The 21248-nt window shown below is 33.8% G+C and overlaps 1 protein-coding gene across 1 annotated transcript in view; it reads left to right on the top strand.

Annotated features, from left to right (window-relative positions):
- The window catches only part of LOC106103689 (acetylcholinesterase-like), a 35524-nt gene extending 14729 nt beyond the window's left edge, over window positions 1-20795 (top strand). The window contains exons 2-7 of the mRNA XM_013283516.1: window positions 6770-8073; window positions 10305-10447; window positions 11319-11471; window positions 17639-17802; window positions 18135-18292; window positions 18617-20795. Coding sequence (XP_013138970.1) covers window positions 6888-8073; window positions 10305-10447; window positions 11319-11471; window positions 17639-17802; window positions 18135-18292; window positions 18617-18729 — 1917 coding nt within the window. The 5' untranslated portion in view covers window positions 6770-6887 and the 3' untranslated portion in view covers window positions 18730-20795. The remainder of the gene's footprint in view (window positions 1-6769; window positions 8074-10304; window positions 10448-11318; window positions 11472-17638; window positions 17803-18134; window positions 18293-18616) is intronic.
- Window positions 20796-21248: the final 453 nt, after the last annotated feature.

The raw sequence follows: 21248 nt of genomic DNA, 5'->3' as shown, positions 1-21248 counted from the left end.
GTCAAATCCTTAATTGCTAATGTCAAAATTACCGTTATCATAATAATCTTGCTTCCGCTTGTCGGGAGTTTGTAGTTCATGGTCCCTAGCCCACTTTAAGGTTTTTTATAATTTACTTACCCCTAAAGTTTAATAACGTGAAAATATATAGCCTCAAGCCTGTCGTAAGTGTAAGGCTTTTTATCAAAGAAATAATTATTCAAAAATGTGCTGTAATTGCTGACATCCTACGCCACAAAGTAGTGTGTGTTTACGCTTTATTATATAAGTATAGACTTCGTGATATTATTACAACCTTTTCAAGGAATCTTTCGCATAGTTATACTAAATGTACATAAGTGATGTGCGAACTTCTATAATAATTAAATTTTTAATTGAAATAACATCTCACATACTTTTAACTTACGAATATAAATTTTCCTTAACGATAAGTGTTATTTTACAATTTTATTATGAGATTATAAATTTCTTGAGTACAATTTAATGAATTTCAACCTTGTAAGGAAAATTGAAGAGCCCTTGAACCATACTTCCGCCTAAACATAAGGCACGCTTCCATGTAAATTGTTGAGAATTTTCAACTAATCAATTCATATCCGATAGTAATCAATAAAACAATGTTTTTTTTATTGGACATCTGGCAAACGCGACGTGGGACCCTTAATAGAAAGAGACATTCGAGGTTCATAGACATATACAGAGGCACAAATATGTTAATGTCAATAAAGCTATTTTTTTTTTTTTAAATTAGTAGACCAATAACTTAACTTATTATTAGTTAAGATATAATTAATCTGAACTATTGAAAAAATTATAATTTACGTTTATTTTCAAAGAAAACTAGTAAAGATTTTAAACCAATCTTAAATAAGGTCAGCTTCTTTTATTTGTTACATCCCTAAGACTTCAGGAGGGATATTTAATATGTATTTGCTTGTGTTGACAGGCTCTGTCTACATTGTAGCTTCGGGAACAAACGGAAAATCTTGTTCCTGACGGTTTTTATATAATTCTGCAGCTTCAGTACATTTTAATTGAATTTGAAATTACAACGGCCAGAGATATAACGTTCTTGTTTCTTGTGATATTAATTAATTAATTTTCACTTTTTGTGTATATTCAAAATTCATGACTTTTGTAGAAGCTTTTTGCATTTCGAGGTTTTACATTCTTTTTTTTTGCAAAACTTAACCTCCACTCTTTAAACATTAAATTTAGTTAAACATTACATGCCGTATTCATATTCAACGTCAAAGCTCTTGATTTGTTATTGAGATCTTGGCTACTTGTACTTGTAGACGGTATTTTTTTTATAACATTCTTTTTAGATAAAAAAACAACGAGCTGTTGCCCGCGACTTCGTCCGCGTGTAATTAGAAAACATACAAACTATATAAATAACAAAAAGCTACGTATCCCTCGGGAACCGGACACCTCGGGAATGTAGCTTATCCCATGTATACTCCAGACTTTGTTTTACATCTGTGCCAAATTTCAATAAGATGTGTTGAACCGTTGCAGAATGAGCGAGTAAACATTAAAAAAATAAATTAATGAACCCCACGGGAACCGTAACTTATCCCGGGATAAAAAGTAGCCTATGTGTTCTTCCAGACTATGCTCTAAACCTGTGCAAAATGTCATGGAGATCCGTTCAGCCGTTTAGGCTACAAACGCTAACGAACATCCATCCATCCATCCATCCATCCATCCATCCATCTATCTAAACTTTTGCATTTATTATATTGGTAAGAAGTAAGATTAGTAAGATAGTAAGATTAACAGTGTCATCTGCTCATAGGTCGAAATTAATCAGAGGAGGATATTTAGATTGTTTTAACTTTTTCTTTTCGTATAGACATCTAATAATAATAATACTTCGTAATATGATTAACAGATATATCGACCTTCTAAGGCCATTTAAACAGTGACCGTGAACTAGCCAGTTAACAATTAAATATTTTCACCATTGGCTTCTTGTTAATGAATTCATGTTCAGTATCATTGCTCCGATGCTTCATTTTTTTTATTTTTTATTTGAATTATATTATTTACTGAGAATTGTTGAAGAGGAAAAGTATGTATTCCTGAATGTATGCATGATATACATATTTAGTGGTTGAGGACGTGTTTGGGGGAAGACAGCGAGTTGGCATTGAACTTGTGAGTAGGGCGGAGGTGTGTCTTGCAAGCTGCAGCGCTCAAGGCCGTCCGCCGCATAGCATTGTATCACCCACATCGATTTATCGAGCGGCGCGCGCCGCCCTCCCTCACCCTCCCTCCACCTCCAACATCCCGCGACACCCCGCAACACCCCACCAGCACCGGCGATGCCTCCTCAAGACTCCTCGCCTCCTTAGGAGACTTTTATCTGCTGTTTTCTCTTCTCTTGACAAGCGCGGCGTTCATAATTTGATGACGATGCTTTATAACAGCCAATTTTCTTGTCGTAATCTTTTTAATTGATGATTTATACTTATATCTTACTAATATTATAAATGCAAAGTTTAGATGGATGGATGTTTGTTAGAGATTTTTTTTTGAAACCGTGAGCGAATGCTAGTTTTATTATAAAAGGTTCACAACCGACTAATTTCGTTATACAAAGTATCTGTATCTGGTCTACTTTCAGAAGACTTAGACAAAAAACATTACCGGTAGAATACTGAGTCAACTCTCATGAAAAGCTTATCTACCCTATTTAAACGTACTAAGTAAACTGTTATAATGTACAAATAAGATGAACTAGTTGAGCATGCAAACTATTGTAACTTGTTAAGTTACTTTTTCACCTGTTTTTCATCATTAGCCTTTGTATGTCCACTGCTGGACATCGGACTTACTTAACACTATCAAAAGTATGCGGTTCTTCTACTTCCGCATTCAATGTATCACTAACAATTAAAGGTGTAAAAAAGATCAGGGGAAAAAATTGTGTTTAGTTTAAAATGATCATAGTTAATACTAATATTACAAGAAAGTTTAGATGGATGGATGCATTGATATCCACCAATGGATGGATGTTGTGGTGTTTGTGGCCTAAACGGCTTAACGGATTTCGATGAAATTAGGATAGTATGGAAGAACATATAGGCTACTCACTTTGTTTAATTCCACGCGGACGGAATCGCGGGCGAAGGCTAGTAATTGCTATAAAAACACAAAACATATGATTGATTGTTAGCGTCACTAATGACCCAGTTCGACGCGACTGATGTTTGATAACCTATCGCTATTTAAACTTCACAATAGTATGCCGTTCTGACATTTGAGTGATCTTCAAAATTGGATACATCAAACCGAAATGGATTCAAATAATTGAACATTGAAGTTAACGTTCACACACGTAATAATGTTATGAGAAGTAAAGTTTAAAAATAAAATAAAAACTATATTTTTTTATAAAAGTTTACAGGTCGTTAGTTCTGTACCTCCTAAGATAGGTCCCTATCTAAAGTAGGGCCCCCTCTTTAGTTACAGGACAGTGGCTTCTCTTAATACGTTCGTTATTTAAAGAATTAAATTAACATGACAGGTAAAATTGATTTTGTTCAAATTTGAAACGATTTATTTTTAAAAATGGTTTTTCAAAATCTAAAACAACACTTCGGAATTGGTACAGAAAATACGAATGAAGCTCGGCCGCTGGTATCGTAATGATTTCTAATATGTAGATCTTACAAATTTAACAAGAAGGCAGACAATCAATAAATAAAAAAATGTTTGATCGTATCTCAGACTAATAAATACTAAATTAGACATCTCATATATTACGTTGATTGCTTTCGAATCACTAGTAAAAGCCGGTTATTTTATCTCTGATCACCCTATTACAGTAATAAGGTCGCTACATTAGTAAGTGGTCGATCCCGATAAAGAAATATATGACTTTTATTTTATGTATTTTTCTATTGGTAAAATAATTATTGAAATTAATTCAAGTCGACTATGCATTTTTTAAATTTAAGATTGCCTGAAATAACTATGTAACAAAAAATAAGATGCACATTTTTATGACTTTTGCAGTTAAAAAATAAAATTAAATCCAAGTCACTTCTATATTTTATGATATTAAATACATACATTTCATTGAATGGCTTTAGAAAGAGACTTTATTACCATAATTTCCTCCATTATTATAATAATGTAAATGTAATAAAATATCCACAATATGGTAAATATTGTGTCATGTATGTATTTCCTTCCATAATTTCTACCGCTTCTAGATCATCTAACAACTACAAAGCGGACTTTAATAATCAAAATTCTAATTAGAAACGTTGCGGGCTCAAGAGTAGAGCTAACAACATACATGTTCACTATGTATAAATTTGTTAGGAGACTATTTCGTAAAGTTGGTAGCACTTCCAGCTCCGCAGGGTCTGGGACATCGTTAGACGGTACCACAGTCTGCATACAGAGCGACCTTAAGTTAATTTGCAACGAAGTCTGCTCCCGAGAGATCCCGCCGTCGATCCCGCCAAACGGTGCTTTGATATGCTTTACTATTCCGAACATGCCACGAATATATTTAATCTTTAAATATAATGGCTTTTCGGATTGTTCCCTGTTAGTAATTACTTTTGCTGTGACCAGTGTGCGCTGAATTTTCCAGCTTTTTTTATAGTGATTGGATCTTAATTATAAATGTTTGCGTTTGATATTGACCTTAAATTAATCACGATTGGCAACATTTTTGCAGCTTATTATGTTGTTGCAATTTTTTTAGGTTAGAAGCCACTTCACTCTTTAACGTTATTTGCCTTCAAAATTGTAGCCATATTTCTTAGAATTTCTATCATACTTCAGACTAATGTTATAAATGCAAAAGGATGGATGTTTGTTAGAGTTTGTAGCCTAAACGGCAGAACGGATTACAATGAAATTTGGTGTAGATGTAGAGGTTAGTCTGGAAGAACACATAGGCTACACACTTTGTTTTTTTTTTTTAACTTCACGAGGACGAAGTCGAACAACGAAAGCTTGTTGTAAATAATCCTGTAATTTGTTTTTTAATAAATAATTCCCTTTTAAAAGCCTAGAGAAAATTTAATAACGCTTTTAAAGATAACATAATGTAAACATGTTATCTAATCACTTAAAAGCACTCGAATATAATCACAGAAATAGGTTTACGTATTTTGGAAATCATTTTAAAATTTGGATAATAAAAATTTTTAACAATATGTTACAGTAGTATTAAGAAGATACCTTTGATAAAACTCAAACTAAAAACCCTTGTACTACGAGTATTATTACTTTTTAATTCATCGTATCGAGACAATTTTTGTTATGGATCATTTTGACTAGAAAATAAACGTCAGTTTCCAACATACACCTTATAAGATGTTATATGTACAAGATGCTGATTAAATGTAGTCTTCGACGTTCATCTTTGGTTTCAATGTAAAAGTTGTCGAACACCCATTTTACATTCAAAGCATGCACACCTTTACGTGTTTCACGCAGAACCTTAATTCAATATTTATTCGCCTCCACTCGTAAGCTCGAAAACAATGTTATGTGTCCCCGGCGGACGATAACGTGTGTCGATGAAATAACGATTGCCTTCGGTCAAAAGCCGGGATTCGACCCTCGAACTTTTAGGACACGAATCGATCTGTCTTCAATAATATATTTAAAGTAAAAAATTGAAAAACACATGTTCGGAAATAATCAAATCGTTTCAATTACATTTAAAAGCAGTAAAGGAGTATCATGGTTTAGATTATGTAAAGCTAATCATTCCCTAAAAACCTATTAATTCGTCAAAAAATTTAAAGTGCGACAGAAATATGCAGTGGACTTAGAAGAAAGTACTACGATAAGGTATATTTTTTAAATTTTAAAGGAAATTTAGATCGTGTCCTTTTTATAAAGAAGGTTTAAATAGTTTCTAACCTGAAACTTGATTGTGATTGATTGAATCGATGCACTGTAGGTTCATTACTTAAAGCTCTATCATCGGACTCCAATCTAACACCACCATCTTTTACGTTGATTAAAATGTCTGGATCTTTATGCAGTTTTTGCCGACCTTGAAGATTTTTGATTCATCATAAAACTGTATTATAAAATGTAATTTTCACTTTTGTACGTCCAGTGTAAGTAGATAATCATTCACGAAAAGCAAGCATATTGAGTAATTAAAACAACCACCTTATTATTGTCTTTGTCATTATTTTTATGAACATAAGAATGCCAATAAAAAATGTGACAGTGAAAATTGTAAGCCAATATTTCTAGTGGTGGTATCGTATTTCGAAGTGGTAAAAGTATTGTTTGACATTTCCACAATAAGAAGTAACTCTAGATGAAATAAAAATAATTTTGTTTTTCATTGAAATGAAAGCGTATTTTTGAATTTTCGTGATCTTATCCCAATTAATTCAAAGTTTATGAAATACCTTTTAACAATTTTATGACGTTGAATTCTCAAAGAAATACCAGAGTAGCGCTGCCCTCAAGAAATAAATTGAGTTTTGCGCCTTTAAAATGCATGTATTCCATTTTATATGCCAATAATGACACAACCATAAGTTTATTAAATTTTTCTGTAGTATCCAAGGCTTGAGTATGCAAATTTTGATCTTATTTCCTTCCCTTGTAATATTTAAAATGAATATTACGAAGAATAAAAATCGAAATGCAATTTCTAACACAGAAGCGTCTCCATCTACCTCACACCAATCGTTTCGATTCGTCTCAACACCATCAAATGTATGTAAATGATTCAAATGAGCTAATATTCACATTTTCCTTGTTTCAGAAAGTCACCAGCAGTTAAAATACAGGGAAAAAGAAATGTGTTTGAAACAATTACTGATCAAACTAGCAGACTACTTTAGATTACATTAAATTGACAGTTAGAGATTAAATCTGTCAATATGAGTGGCCACGATAAAATCGTGTACACAAAATTGCTATTGCTGTTGTTTGTTTCGGGCGCCTGGAGCAGGTCGTGGGCAAACCACCACGACACAACCACCTCGACAACTCAGACCACGCCAACAACCAGTGCACCCCCAAAGAACTTTCATAATGACCCCCTCATCGTCGAAACTAAGAGCGGTTTAGTGAAGGGTTACGCCAAAACAGTAATGGGTCGCGAAGTGCACATTTTTACTGGAATACCATTCGCAAAACCACCTCTGGGTCCATTGAGATTCCGAAAGCCGGTACCCATTGATCCATGGCATGGAGTACTGGAAGCTACGGCTATGCCCAACAGTTGCTATCAGGAGAGATACGAGTATTTCCCTGGATTCGAGGGCGAGGAGATGTGGAATCCTAATACAAACATATCAGAAGACTGTTTATATCTCAACATATGGGTGCCTCAACATTTACGTGTACGTCATCATCAAGATAAGCCACTAACCGAAAGGCCGAAAGTACCAATACTAGTATGGATTTACGGCGGTGGTTACATGAGCGGCACGGCCACTCTCGACCTTTACAAAGCTGATATAATGGCTTCCTCCAGTGATGTCATAGTGGCTTCAATGCAATACAGGGTTGGCGCTTTTGGATTTTTGTACTTGAATAAATTCTTTTCTCCGGGCAGTGAAGAAGCTCCTGGTAACATGGCCTTGTGGGATCAGCAGTTGGCAATTCGTTGGATCAAAGACAACGCTCGTGCGTTTGGTGGAGATCCTGAATTGATAACATTGTTCGGTGAATCGGCAGGAGGAGGTTGCGTTAGTCTGCACATGCTTTCACCCGAAATGAAGGGGTTGTTTAAGAGGGGCATACTGCAATCGGGAACTTTAAATGCCCCTTGGAGTTGGATGACGGGCGAACGTGCTCAAAGCATTGGCAAAGTTTTGGTAGATGACTGCAATTGTAACAGTAGCCTGCTAGCTACGGATCCGAGCCTTGTAATGGACTGCATGCGCGGTGTGGATGCTAAAACAATATCAGTACAACAATGGAATTCTTACACCGGTATATTAGGGTTCCCCTCAGCGCCAACCGTTGATGGTGTATTTCTTCCGAAAGATCCAGATACGATGATAAAAGAAGGGAATTTTCATAATGCTGAAGTATTACTTGGGAGTAATCAAGATGAAGGTAAGTTTACCATTTAGTTCGTCACAATATAATATACGACGGGGATAAAACGCTTTAAATAAGTATGAGTACATGTGGAATCTAATTACAACCGTCAAGGTCATGTTTGAATGTCCGGTTTGTCTAAACCAGTATTTGAATTACACGAATGTAAATTCAACCTTGTTTATGAGATAATTAGATTATTAAGCTCAACTCACTGTACCCATCTAACGTTTCAAAAAATTTTACTATTGATAAACATGCAAACATACAAACATACATACATAACACACATTTACATATCCACAAAAAATTACCAGGACAGAAGTGTCTTTACTCGTTAGAAACTTAACAAATCTTTCCTCCGTATAATTAGTATAGATTTATCCGGTCATTAGGTTGAGTGCTTCACCTGAGTCAGTAAATTCTCTCCGTTTCTAAGATTACAAGGTATTTTATTTGTTTTGGATATGTTTTTTAGCTATTAACTTAAACTTCTCTATTGCGTTTGAATTCAAATGACGTAAAATTGTCAATAAACAAGTTCTTTTTGATTCCAATGAGTAAGAAATATAATCAAACTTTTAAAGAAAATTCGTAGATCTAGAATTCAAATCTACCCGTACATTGACGCGTCGATAGTAAGATGATTAGGATAACTTCAAAACAACATCTATCAATATCGGTCGAGGAGTTCGAGGTCGTTTGATTGTCGGAGGCGTAGAGTGCGGCGCACAGGTGTAAGTGCGGCGCGGCGAGGTGAGGCGCGGCGAGGTGCGGCGCGGCCGACGGGGCACACGCCTGCGCAAACCTGTGTAGACACAACAATAACACGCTGTGGATAGTCGTACTACCAGGTACTACAGACTCGCCCACGTAGCTCAGGCCTCCGACACCCATCCCCTGGCCGGTGTTGCCACGCACACCCCTAACCCCCTCCCATCCTCCTGCGCCACCACGTTTGCCCAGCCTGATAAGAGCAACTTCTCGAATGCGGGCACCGCCGGCACCTGAATCTTATTATTTTAAATTGTTGAATGCCCTACTTTACTTATCTTATTTACCACGAATCTTTTCTAATGTAAATCAATCGTTGCGGCGAAAATATCGATGTTAAAAAGGAACTGCGTGTTGATCGCGACGGATATCCGATCTGCACGTCTCTCCGCTTGTACTCTATGTTAAATTGAACTCGTCATTACGGTTTCCGTTGGATCTGATGTATCAAATGGATAGAGGGATACAGTGACATAAAAACAAAAGATTCCATGTCAATATTTAGTCGTAGATGATTGTATATGTCGAAACATTCTGTAGACATGACCTTGACTGTGTGTACATTTAGAAATCGTGGCTTTCCGAATAACTAAAGGCGTGATATAACTTTAATGAACTGACTTCTCGGAGAGCTCTTTACCTTCACTGCATTCATATTGTATACATAATGAGATGCATTTTTTATATGCAGATAAATTATGTTGCATAAAAGATCTAAGCGTCAAACGTTGCCTTGACGCCCGGTAAAGATGTGCAAATGTTTGTTTTGCTTTTGTAGCCTCGTTGGCTTTGTGCATTTGTTGTATTTGAAGAATTTAACTCGGCGTGTTTTATACGGATCAAAAAACATTTTGTACTTCGTAGATGTTTTATTCAGAAGCAAACAAGTGTTTCCTTTGAGAACAAATGTGTTGAAAAGAACGACATGATTATTAATTGAATATGAATATTATTTTTATCGTTTAAACATAGTTATGGTTTATTCGATTGTACAATATACTTCTACAGAAATTTTGTTGAAATTACGATCCCCTTTTATTTTTTTTCTCTAGTAAACAGAGCAATAACCATTAGCCTTTTATGGATTTTATTCCTGCATATTTTATCCATTGTTATGATTGTTGTAATCTCATAGATTATCGTAACAGAGATATCCAAATGGGCGAGCTTACATAAAATCTTTAAATTGTGAAATATTTTGTTGGAATAAAATTACATTATGTAAGTTTTATTTGAAACCATATGAAACAAAAAATTACACTGCTCTACCAGACATCTCAATGATTTTTTTAAACAAAAGAATCGTTTTTTCAAATATGAAATTAGAGATAATCTTTTTAAATCGATTGCAGTAAGAAAACATCGTTGCTACGATTGGTGGATATTAAATTGGTTACCTTTTAAACATACATATATACATACATTTGTATATATTGTTAAGTAAGTAAGAGATGTATGTTTTTTTATTACAGGCACATATTTCTTACTCTACGATTTCTTGGATTACTTCGAAAAAGACGGCCCAAGTTTTCTGCAACGAGAAAAGTTTCTTGAGATTGTTGATACAATTTTCAAAGAATTCTCGAAAATTAAGAGAGAAGCAATTGTTTTTCAAGTGAGTATCTTTAAAGCGTTTATAATTTTATTGTTATTAAATCGGTACCTTGTATCTGTTGTATTTATTATTCATTAAGTGCTATAATTTATATTTTACATTGTTTACTTCATAACTTTTTTTATATTTTAATATAAGGGCTATTAATTTTCTCCTCCTTAAGTTGCATTAACCATGTATTACATTACACTTTAAATATGTCTAAAATACCACAATTTCTATTTTAAATTGTGTGGTCAATGCATGTTTACTCATATTGTTAAAGTATGAAAGATGTACAAATGAATACAACTCTATCCTCAACAAGCAATCTGTCAATTTCAATTTCACAGAATATGCGCAATTTATGTTTGCATGAAGCAAATTGTGGTCGTGTTCTGAGAAACGAGTAAAGAGGATGTTCAATTTGAAATGACCAGTTAAGATGTAATGTGCGATTCCTGCTTTGGATAGTTTTACAACTAGGTGCTGAATATCTGTGCCCTATAATTTAGTCTTATATAAATACATTACTTTAATATAAGGTTACTGCACCAACATTAGAAGTAAACCCCCGGGTATTCTCGGAGGTATAAAAACTACATTATCATAATTAAAAAGTATGTAGTAAGACAATATTATTAACAGAACGATTGTTAGGAATCATCAAATGTAAAACATTATAATTCTCTATTACCGTAGATAATAAATCAAATAGAATGACCCTCGTGGGACAAGGACGTAATTAGTGTGTCGACGAATAGAATCGTTTGTATGAAACATGTACGATAAACACAATTGTGCATAAATCATCCTTTCATTTACACAACACTGATTGACTTGTCACATTATAATTAAAACAACATTGTCAACAATTTGCTTTTACTTTTAGTATACGGATTGGGAAGAAATAACCGACGGCTACTTGAACCAGAAGATGATCGCAGATGTGGTGGGCGATTACTTCTTTGTCTGTCCAACCAACTACTTCGCTGAAATCCTCGCAGACGCTGGCGTCGAAGTCTATTACTACTATTTTACCCATGTGAGTATTATAATTTTCAAATCATTCTAAATTTAAAAAGTTCCGTAGTCTTTCAGTTCTCTTATGACAGACTGAGATAATTTTAAGAGGACAAACTGCCATGACAGAAAATTGACCGATTAGGCCGAGAAACATTAATATACAATTATCAGGCAAAACATCTAAATTTCTTTTTAAATAATGCATTTAAAAAGTCTTTTTGAAAGCATGAAAGTCAAATGCAATCCTTTGAAGAAGAATACTTAATTAAAGTTAATTTCTCGAGGGAACTAGAAAGCACAACCTCAAGGTATTGCGGCGGAAACATTATGAGACGCGGGCTGGAAAATACAATTTCCATTATCTAGAGAGAGGGTAATGCTGCAAGTGAAGCTGATAGGAAAAAACAAAGGACCAGTTTTTGCGGCCAGTATTCCTGTCTGACCAAAATGTTTATAAGGAGATAATCAATTTTTCTCATAGATTAATAGCTAGAATTGATGATGTTCAAGTTCCAAAATTTTGTTTGATTTTCATATAACTAGGTTAACTCTGTTTCATTTAAATCTTAAATATATAGAAAATTACCAAAGTGCAGAAAAAATAACAAAATTATAAATGTATTTTACAATTTTGCAGTCAAATGTGCACTTCACATTTGGTTTCGAAGAATCCAAACGATCGAAAGAATTTAAAAGAAGAACTTACCTCACATTCAGATGTAGGTTAAAAAATTCAAAGTCATTTCTGTGAGGAAGACGCTCTTGAAAGTTGAAACCGGTTCCGGGCTAACACGTTAATTTGGCTAACGAACCAAACGCGAGTGCCCTCGTGAAGAGCCTGCCTGCAACATTCGCTTTTTGCTTTGGCGCTGCGAGCTCAAAGGCTGAATTCCGTCGAAGCGGAGAGGGCGTAGAAACGTTTTGTGAATTCCGTGCAAAAGTGCATTACAAATTCAATATACCAGTAGACGCTTATTGAGGATACTATGAATACGGATTTTACTCACTTGAATTATTATATTGAAATGTTAAGTACGTTTTGTAGGACTACGACTTAGTTAAAGAGAAACTTTTAACAATGTCAGCAAAATGTTCATGTTTGTCAAAGTTTGTGAATCTACTTCGTTATTAGTTTTAAAAAACGTTCAACAATTTCTAATTTTTTTACGATTTAGATTAAACTTCCTGTGCCTATCGTTACATTAATTTGTGACTTCCGGAATAGACAATACTAGGCTGTTATCATAACACAAGTTTATATGATTGGATTGCACAATTTCTTGGATTTACCAATTAGTTCATGTTATTTCATCGTCCTGTGTAATAGTTTATAGGTTCTTACCATGCTTTATTACAGTAGAAATTATTAGGACATTAAATAGTCATCATCATTACACCGCTGACTGGTATCCGTGCAAGGAATGATTGTTCAATGCGCTTATAACGGAATTTATAAATATGTCTAGCGATTACATTAGTATTTTTAATTGTAGTGTTGTAAAGTAGAATAAATATCGAAAATTAATCGTCTTTGCGTTGCTAATAACGAAAAAATATTTTTTGTCTGCCAGTCTGTCTGTCTGCAAGTTCATGTTCGCTCCAGGTAAACTCCGAAACGGCTCGATCAGTTTAAATGACTTTGTGAATAAATCCTATTTAATATTTAAGAAATGAAATTAACATACATTTGCAATTTCTTTTTGAAAAAAGTATTCTGAAATAAATTTGAATATATTGTGCACTATGTCTTAACAAACTCTGAAGCAAACTTGCGCCGCTATTGTGTCCATACATCTCCCTACCCTTGAATATTTTCGCTTCTTTTGTGATTCAATTCTTCAAGAATAGCCACTCAAGCTTGTTCCTTTATTGTATGGACTCAATTTTAACATTATGCTTCTATTGTAACATTTTAAATGGATATCCAAGTGTCTTCTATATGTAGTTTTAAATTTTCTTTTCTCAACTAACGGAAATGTATATCCTTAAATTTAAGTTATATTTTTAGGTTCCATTGGTAGGACTATTGTATTTTTTATTAAGTATAATATGTTATGGAGCGCTATAGCTTTATAGAAAGAAATTATCGCTGGCCAGTCCATAAATGATTAAAATTTATTACGGTTGAGGTTATGTAAGTTGCTGACAGGTATCCATGTGTGTTCATTGTGAGCACGTCAGTTCCTGGCCGGTAACGTCGGCCGCACTCATCAAATATTCAACGGTAAACTTAACCTGGATTATAATTTGTGAAAATATTATGTGGTTTGTATCAAAAAAAACAACGATATGATAGCTTTACGATCCACATTGTGGCTGGTATTCTGATTTTTGAATGTCAAAAATGAAGTTAAAGCTGGCTGGATTATTCCGGATAATGAGAGGAATAGAATTGATATTTGAGAACTTACGGAAGACGTGGATACTGCAGTAGATTTTTGCATTCAATATCACAATATATACGTATAGTTAAATAGAATTTTTTCAAAATTATCTCAATTCTGTTTATCCAACAGTTAATTGAATTCAGCCTTTTTGCTGGGAGATGTTGATTTTATTAAAGAAGTAGTCAAAGTTATAGCGAGTTGGGAAATGTCCAAAAGCTAAGTTTACTTAGACCGAATCGTATTCGAATTCGACTGGAGTTTACCGTTTTACATAATCGTGTCAGAAAAATATAATTCTTATCAAATTTATATCTTTAGAAACGAAAAGTAAAAGATCGAATAATGTAAGTCTTATTAACATAAACGCCCACAGCTTTAAAGAATATTATTAGTGCTTTAATATAAGTTCTAAAGTATGAAAAAGTAAGAAAAGAAATGAATGCCTGACAATAAATCAAAAAGTTGTCCGGGGCGGCGACGACGGCGATTTGTCGCTGGAATAAGGTTTGACAGACGAGCATTGTCGGCAGTTTATGGGTCACGAGTGTCCAAACAAGCTTAACTGACGGTTGGGAACATTTTGTGAGGCATTAAATAATAAAACGTTCGTTATTTTCTTAGACACTCTAAGTGAGATTTTGATTTGAAAAGTAAACTGTTACAATTTATAAACGAGGATTTCATATTTTTCCAACTAGAGCTTCTTAATCATACTTCATCGTAATTAACTAAATTGAATTTGTCTCTTATATTATTTATGTTTATAGTAAAATCTGAAATCGCTTATTTTCCAAAATCTATAAAATAGATTTGAGCCTGTGAGGCACCTTTAATGATGAATTAATAAATTTAAAATTCTTCTATTGTGATTAGTGTGCTTAAAAGACTTCCTTGCAAGCTTGGGTATTTGGATTGATTTATCTTTGTGCTTACAAGTACTAGGAAATGTTAAATCCCCTGCAAATTCAGAAGAGATCTAGAATCATAATTCAATGTCGCAATACAAGTAACAAATCATACAACTATGTCATGTTGCAACAATAACAAAATACAACAGACAGTCTTGTGGGTCGAGAATTGTGGTTATAAATAATACAAAGTACTTACCACAAGACAATCTGTAATTTAAAACTACCGATATGGAAACATTTCATTAGTTACATACAAATAACTAACTATTAAAAAGTATTGTGTTCTTTTAATTTCTATGATGCTTGGCTATTCTACTTATGTGTCCAGTTTTATTTATTTCTTTTAATACTAATTCGTGGTATGAACTATTCTAGTACTTCGTTATCATCACCAACTCACTATATGTCCCCACTAAGGGGCTCGGAGCCTACTCTAAGAGGCTGGGAGTATTCACAACCGTCACTCCGCTCTGTCCGCACGTAGGGAAAATCACATTTGTACATGGCGGGATTCGACTCCAAGACTTGTATATTACAAGTCAAGTGCTTAAACCACTGAGCCACCGACGCTCTTGCTTTGTTATATACTTAAACCAAATATAGACTAGTGAATATAAAGTTATATCAGTTTTCACATCCACACGTGAACTTTTACCGTACCTACGACGCTGCTCCAAATTTGATCGGAGCTAGTGGAGCGGTATTTTATTAGTACGGAAATTTGCTAAACTTTGAATATGCAAACAAAATTACCGCTTCGCTACATTCTGCTTATAACATCAAAATGTTTTCTGCGGTTATGTAAGTGTGTTTGATGTTATGAACCTTTAACCATTATGTTTAATGGTAGATGAAACGAAACGTACATTAACGATATTTCCTTTGCGTGAGATGTGTTTTACTATTTTGTGTCATATACAATGTATTCGTAAGTCTAGGTAGAATGTCATCGGTATAATATCATGAACTATATTTCAGTTATTTAATCGCGCTATTTTGTAATAATTCTTCTATATTAAGTTAGGTTTAATTTGGAACAAGATTGAGGATGTACAATCTAAGGAATGCAAAAAATCCGGAAATAAGGACAATAGAATAAAAAGGTTACATATGGAAATAAAAAAGAGAATTTATGAGGACAGCCCCGATGTTTGTCGTTAAGGAATGGCTGCGAGCTGTTTTAATAAATTAGGCATGGGTCGCACTAGCCGTCGCCGCCGAGCCGAAGTCAAAGGTCACAGATTAACAGCTGGCTATTTCGGGTTGTGACCCGTCGCCGTTCCATTTGTGTCGCTGACTGTTTTGTTATTGAATTATAACTTCATTTAAAAACCGTCATATGATGGAATTTAAGATGCGTTAATCTTAATAACCAAGGTTCCTTATTCCTTCTGTCATCTTTGTTTTGCAGTGTAGACACTGTGAAATATAATCTATGATGTCATATATTGTTGATATTTTACATTAAATTCACAGCAATGCCTAAATAATTAAATTTAGTAATAATGTATTGGGAAACTTCTAAATTGCTTTATAATTAAAACACCAACGAAGAGCGTCCAATTATTAACATCTTTCCTGTTGACAAGCAACCTACCCCTTTCAGCCTTACCCCTGTTTTAAAATTCATTAAATCTGCAGGGACATCGGTTTAACAACCTCTTTGCTTTATTGACAAAGGACCGTAACAATATACTTTTAATTCTAGATTTGTTTTACGGCATTCTTTTGTAGTGCAAAAATGACCTATTTTTGACCTTGTCTGTAATAATAAAATTTAAACACGAAAGCTTCAATTAGTAAATATAGTATTAAATGGTTCAAGGGCAATTATTGTCTCAGATTAGGACTAAGTCTTAATCATCTTAATTGCATCACATTGTTGATACACGAACTAAACTGATTCTTAATGTAGAATTCGAGTGCCTCAATATTTAAACATCATAACCTACCTGGACCACTCACCTAAGGTTGTCGAACACGGTTTTATAAACCTTCATGTTATTGTTTTGACGGCCAGCCGCCTGCACGTCACCAACCCTAAAACTCAACTGACTAATATTTTGCATACACACGTCAGTTTTAAGTATAGTTTGTACGTTCAGGTGAACTGAAGGTGTATAACGGGCTTTATGTAGACCAACGATTGATTATCATGTTACTTTATTTTAGTTTTGTGACCTGCTTTTATTAGTCTACTGTATTTTTGTGTCAGGTGAAGCATAATTGGTACATGCTATTTTTAAAACTAGATCTCGTACCTATAAAGGTTTATTTTGTTGGGCAATTATTATTCGATTATAGTTTTTATTTGTTTCATATAGACCTGATAGCTTTTTAACTCATTCGACTCCGGAGTAAAGTTTAGTACTGATATTAAAGACATATTCCATTGGGGATCTCGATGATGTACGACTACATTAAAGTATATGTTGTGGACGAACTTTTATTCAAATAAATTAATTACAAAAACTAGAATGGAAAAGGTTAGAATAGAAGGTCAATGACACACGTTCAAAATCGTAGGTCGCAACAATATTAAGGTAGAAATGTTACATTTAATATGAGTGTTGACCTTTCGCCTCGTCATATACCGTATGTTTGTAGATCACACAGCAGCCCCTTTCCTTGCATTATTAAAAACGTTACAAACGGTTTCTTCAATGTCCGGGTTTGGAAAACATTATCCTTTAAAACGTAACACAATTTTACAAACAAATAAAAACACTTTCTTTGAAGCAAACATTCAAATCGTTTGGCGAATAGTAAATAAACTGATCTAGCCTTACTCTTGTTACACAAATCCCCTACAGAAATAGTTCCTATTAGAAAAGTATAAGCAACTGTTTAGCAATTGTTTAATTTATTTCTTTTGTTTCTATTTCCAGCGAACAAGCACCAGCCTGTGGGGTGAATGGATGGGCGTAATGCACGGAGACGAGATGGAATACGTATTCGGGCATCCTCTGAACATGTCTCTGCAGTACCACACCCGCGAGCGAGACCTGGCCACTCACATCATGCAGTCATTTACTAGATTTGCTTTAACTGGGTAAGTTATATGGAAACATGTCATACTTGGTAATGATGACTGACTGAAGACCTTCGTCGTAATTGAAAAAAAATCACGTGTTCACGATAAACACACATCATTAATATTTTACATGGAAATACGCACGAAATAGATTTGATGAAAAGAACTATTCTCTTTCTTACTTCCAACTTCTCGCCTTTTACTATTAAACCTAAAGGTGGGATTACTTTAGACCAAATGTAATATTATGTTGCTCTTGTCAGCATGCAGTGCAGTAGTTACTGAAAATCTAGAATAATCAGCTAATTTGCGTACTTTTTTTAATCAAAAACATTATCTTTACATTACAGAAAGCCGCACAAGTCGGAGGAGAAGTGGCCTTTGTACTCGCGGTCGTCGCCTCATTACTACACGTATACAGCTGACGGTAGCAGCGGTCCAGCCGGCCCACGGGGTCCTCGTGCCTCTGCATGCGCTTTCTGGAACGATTTTCTCAACAAACTTAACGGTAAGATAGCCTACAACTACTTTCGTATACTTAAATTTTTTCATCGTTTTGATAGATTCCATTTCTTAGACCTAAAAAAAAAAAAAATAATCAGAAGGTGAGGAACACATGTGCCAGTTTTATTTTGCTTTGTTGAAATGCTCCTTAAACATTTTTAACTGTCTGTTTCCGTGCGGCTTCATCCGCATTAAATTATTTTATCGTTTTATATTAAATGTTTTATTGAATGTCAGCTAGCTGTCTTTCTTTTCTTTTTCTATTATAATTACTCATTGTATCATAAACACGGAAGGTAATATTAATCAGTGTTTTTTTTATTATCAGAGCTGGAGCACGTGCCTTGTGACGGGGCAGTGACGGGTCCCTACAGCAGCGTGGCTGGTACAACCCTGCCGATAGTGTTGCTTACAACGCTAGCTATTACCGCTACACTTTAAAATATAACGCGAATTGAACGTGTTGAGATTAAATTCCCTTAACCCGTTGTCTTAGATAAGTGACAAACGACACTAATAATTACTATTGAATCATAATGCTAAAATAGCCAAAAATAGCTCCAAGAACTGCTTCTATTGTCGAATTTATCACTTATTTAAAATAACGGGTAATCGCGTTTTTTTAGTAGTTTGTACTTTAACGTTAGTGATTTTCCCTTGATGTTTTATAAGTTTTATTAGATAAGTTGCATTGTTTATTTGATAGGTGAAGTGTAAAGTTTTTGGTGACAGTGTAAGATACAGTGAGAGACTGATAGGCAATGACGTTTATTAATAACGATTTAAAGGTTGAACCGAAAATTTGGTGTACTAATACGTATGGAGTGAAATTTGACATTTGTCGCTAATGAATTGGGTTGAACTCCCACGTTTTTTTTTAAATATGGTTTTCAAATATAGAAATGCTTTTTATGTATTAAAGGTAAAAAGCTGTTATACATAACTGTTATTTGTACCTAATAAAAATTGCTTTCTCTATGTTCCTATACGTAATTTTATAGAAGTCCTTATTTTTTACCTAATCCTCTTAAAACTGTCTTCGTATTTTCCGGACGTTATTTATATTGTAATATCTGATTTTGTTTAATTAATACGTCTATCGATTTTATGTATTAGAACATTATATGTTGAGAATTTGATGTGTAGTTTTTGTGTAATTAGACAAATTTGTAGGTCGGCTTCGTTCGATACAGCGTCGCCTGACGTCAGTTGACTTGAATCACAATACATATCAATGTGTGCCTCTGCTTATAGCAAACGATACATATCTTTAACGTAGTGACTAGAATTATATATTATAACGGAAATATTTTAGAATCTAGGGAATTTTTACCAATATATGTACATTATGACTGTTTGTGATTAGGGCGCTATATCGTACCACTTGAAATTCTTATGAAATCCACATTCTTATGACTATAATCAAAATATAGTATTATATATTTTGTAAATAATCCCTTCTTATGAATAGTTCACGATATTTTGAACACTAAATAGGATTTTTCTATGTATGTAAAAGCAGTGTTAGGAGTATTTAATAGCAACGTAAGGATTTTCGACTAATTTATATATGTATAGATGGAAACACTTATGTGCACTGAAATGGCAAATTATGAATTTATTTTAATTACCCCAATATATTGTAAAATATGCATTACAAAAATATCAATACAAGTTGCTGCAAGGATTTTGCTTTAGGTGAAAATCAATTTATGAATATAAAAAATGTTACATGCAAAGTATATAAATAATAAGTAGCTAATAAAGTATGACTTTAAGTGGAAATTAAAAACGTCTTAACTCACGTTTTTATTCTCCGGTGACGGCACCAAGTAGGGTCCGTCTTCTGGGCGAGTAATAGTTAGCTTTTGTTCGCGGTCACGTCGCGCCCCGCACGCGCAGTATTAGGCTCTCTATCACTGGAGGAAAAAACGTCAGTTGAACCGTGTTTAATTTTCGCTCAAAGTAATTGTTCCACGATAGTTTAAACAATTTAATTAAATATGATATTGTCAATTACTATCCAAGTACGATATGACGAACAAAGAAGGTAATTATAGAGCTCGAAGCTAAACAAATGATGTAAGATTTTAACAACCACACAAAAAAAAAATATTACTTGAGTAAGCAGCAGTTAAAAAATAATAATTCAACAAATTACAATTATTTCAAACGTTACTTAAACTGGCGATATTTTAGCACAAATTAACTAAATGGTATTTAAATTTCAGACTATCGCATAGTGCTGAGAATGTTAGCTATTAAAAAGTAGATCTGCACCCACACTGGCTTCGTTGAATTTAGCACAATTTAAGAAGTTGTATGGGATAGCTTTAATTAGTCTAAAGTGACATGTAAAGAGAACATTCGTTAAGATAATCCTAATATAATACTTTATTTAAAAAGCGTGTTTTCATTGTATTTTGTAGTTGTGAGTGCTAAGTTAGTTGCTTTGAATTGTCTCATTGTTGTTGAATTAAGATAAAAAAAATTGTATTTTCTGTTATAGAAATAACTTTAAATTATTATTATATTAAATGTTTATGATTGAAATGCTTTGATTAATGTGTTAATATTTTCAAGTATTAATTTCGTAGAAAATAAAATATAGGTTTATTGTAAGCTATATAGGGCATCTTAAGTTAACAATGTTGAATGAACTTAATTTAGATTTTAAAATAACCAGAGCTCAATAATGCAAAATTGACAACTGACAAATATCTTCCATATATCTCCTGATTCATTTATTTGAAATAAATTTACAATGTTTTCATTTTCCAGAAACACAGTATTGTTTTATAAGTATTACTTTGGTCAAAAACTAACCATTTTATTTTAAATCTACAAGGTAATTTTTTAGAAGAGAATTGAGATCTCGAACCATTTTTATAATGGTAGAAATAAATCACCCTATTTCCAGGACAATAGTCAAAGGTCCGTGGATTCATACTTTTTATTTG

This window comes from Papilio polytes, unplaced genomic scaffold (genome assembly GCF_000836215.1).
Source record: "Papilio polytes unplaced genomic scaffold, Ppol_1.0 DF823731.1, whole genome shotgun sequence".
Lineage (NCBI taxonomy): Eukaryota > Metazoa > Arthropoda > Insecta > Lepidoptera > Papilionidae > Papilio > Papilio polytes.
This window is presented reverse-complemented; position numbering and strand designations above follow the sequence as displayed.